Source organism: Triticum aestivum, unplaced genomic scaffold (assembly GCF_018294505.1).
Source record: "Triticum aestivum cultivar Chinese Spring unplaced genomic scaffold, IWGSC CS RefSeq v2.1 scaffold102604, whole genome shotgun sequence".
Classification (NCBI taxonomy): Eukaryota; Viridiplantae; Streptophyta; class Magnoliopsida; order Poales; family Poaceae; genus Triticum; species Triticum aestivum.
Window position 1 is genome coordinate 1 of NW_025236817.1, and position 2,097 is coordinate 2,097.

General features: G+C 49.0%; 1 protein-coding gene across 1 annotated transcript; it reads right to left on the reverse strand.

The window, feature by feature from the left end:
* Window positions 1–171: 171 nt before the first annotated feature.
* Window positions 172–781, reverse strand: LOC123176472 (dirigent protein 22; the record flags this gene model as incomplete). The annotated part of the gene is given in 1 exon segment (XM_044590664.1): window positions 172–781. A coding segment is annotated over 1 exon segment (447 nt), but the record flags the coding sequence as incomplete, so codon positions are not given.
* Window positions 782–2,097: the final 1,316 nt, after the last annotated feature.

Below are 2,097 nucleotides of genomic sequence, written 5' to 3' on the forward strand. Positions count from 1 at the left end.
CCTAACTTATATCGTTGGTTGTATCGGATGGTTGCTTTGCAATACAAAGCGGGGAAACCCTTTTTCTTAACTGAATTACAGTATCAAACACTCGGACAACAAAAGGATATTGATCAGATTGTACTACCTTCATGTCAAAATATAAGACGTTTTTACAATGAGGTACTAGTATTTCATTTTAAAACTGAAATGTTTATTAAAATCGTATTATTCCAAATAATCACATCCGTACGACACATGCACATACCCTCGAAATTTAAAATAAGCTTGGTTCAAATCAGGAAACCATATGTGTAGGAACAACAAGTTTATTATTAGTCCAGCTGACAATGCATCAGTCGTGGCGGAGATGGATCTTGTACTCGACGGTGGCGTCGCCGGTCTTGGCGTCGAACCAGTGGGTCCGCAACTGGCAGTAGCCGCGCGCGAACCGAAAGACGCCGGTGCCGCCGACGACGGGCATCTCCCTGACGGCCCGGTCCGCCTGATTGGGCCCGATGATGGCGATGCTGCTCCCGTTGTAGGCGCCGTCGACGAAGACGAAGTTCATGGCCATGAGCAGCGACAGGCTGTCCTTGCCGGCGCTGATGTACATGCCTTGCGCGCGGCCGAGGAGCCTCGACGTCAGGTTGGGCCCCTCGGTGAGCGGGTCGTCGATGACGAGCACAGTGCCAAAGCCCGTGGCGGAGGCGTTGGAGGACGGCGCCTGCGCCACCTGCACCACCCTCGCGTTCGGCCCGCCGCTCACGACGTCGTGCCAGTACACCCGCAGCCGGGTCTCCTCCGCAGCCGACGCGGGCGCCGCGGCGGCCGCGAGGAGCAGGAGCGCGGCCAGGCAGGAGAGAGCGGTGCTGCTCGCCATTAGGATCAGCTAGCTAGTAAGCTAGGAATGGATTGGTGATCGGATGCAATGCGATTGCTTAGCTCTTCCTGAGGAGCTCTGGTTTGTGCTGGTTGCTCTCCAATGGTGCAGAGATGGGTCTATTTAACGGCAAGTTGCGACAGTGTCTGGCCGTGTGTTCGGTTTATCTTCTATGCGTGTGCAAGATGTAGTAGTTGATCTTACAAGTCATCGTGGACTTCGTCGGCTGTGACTTGGAATAAGAAGCTGTGCGCAGTAGGTGAAGGTATGACTGAATTAACACGCTATAGTTGGGTGGTGCAGTCTGCACTTTCCATGCATCCACACACACACGCTCGTCCTCCTTCAAATTCGGAGAACGGGGTGCTCTAGAAGGTTGACGCGGGGACTCGATCGTGCCATTAACCAACAATACAGGGGTCCGGCCATTGACCGCAGTTATTCTAAGACTATTGACAGCGATTGACCGGTAAAATACTAAACCGACAGGTCCGTTTTTTAACTATGCTTGTGACTGAGAAAATAGATTATTTGCCTGAGATTGATGGGTGGGGTCGGGACCACCTGCCATTGGGAGAACCCTAGAGCAAATCATCAAACTCCGTGTAAAGTAGGGCAAATGATCCAAATCCCCGCATGTGACTCACGGGCGGCCGTTCTATTGACGTGGGTGCTTTGGGTCACTTCTTCCTCTAGCCGGCTGATTGGCATAAAGCCGCTCGTTGAATTTCAGTATGTCTTCATGCACCCGTAAACAGGGCACATGATTTATAAAATCTTGTCAATTTTTCATATGGGCTAAATAGACTTGCCTTTTCATTGCTCTTACAATACTTACAAATTTGGTGAGGGGTTCATGGACATTCTTGTGTATCCGAACCCTTATGTAACCATCTTGATTATTTCCAGCTAGTCTCATCTCTAGGATTGCGCTCGCTTTCTTGATGAGCTTCTCCACCATATCATAATGACAGTACCCCTCCGGAAGTTTCTAAATCTGGAGTGAATTGCATATAGTTTTTGTCATTTTCATGGCCTTTGTGAAACCATCATATTGTTCCAAACAAAAAACTGAACAAAATTGCAAAATGGGCAATTAAAGCCATTATCTCTCAATTGGCTCATTTTCTTTGGGCAAATCTTTGCGATGTGCATAAATATCATTTGGCTAATTGGGGTCTTCTATGCCAAAAGAGTCCTTTGGTGGTCTAGATATCCCTAATTTAAGGGAAGTT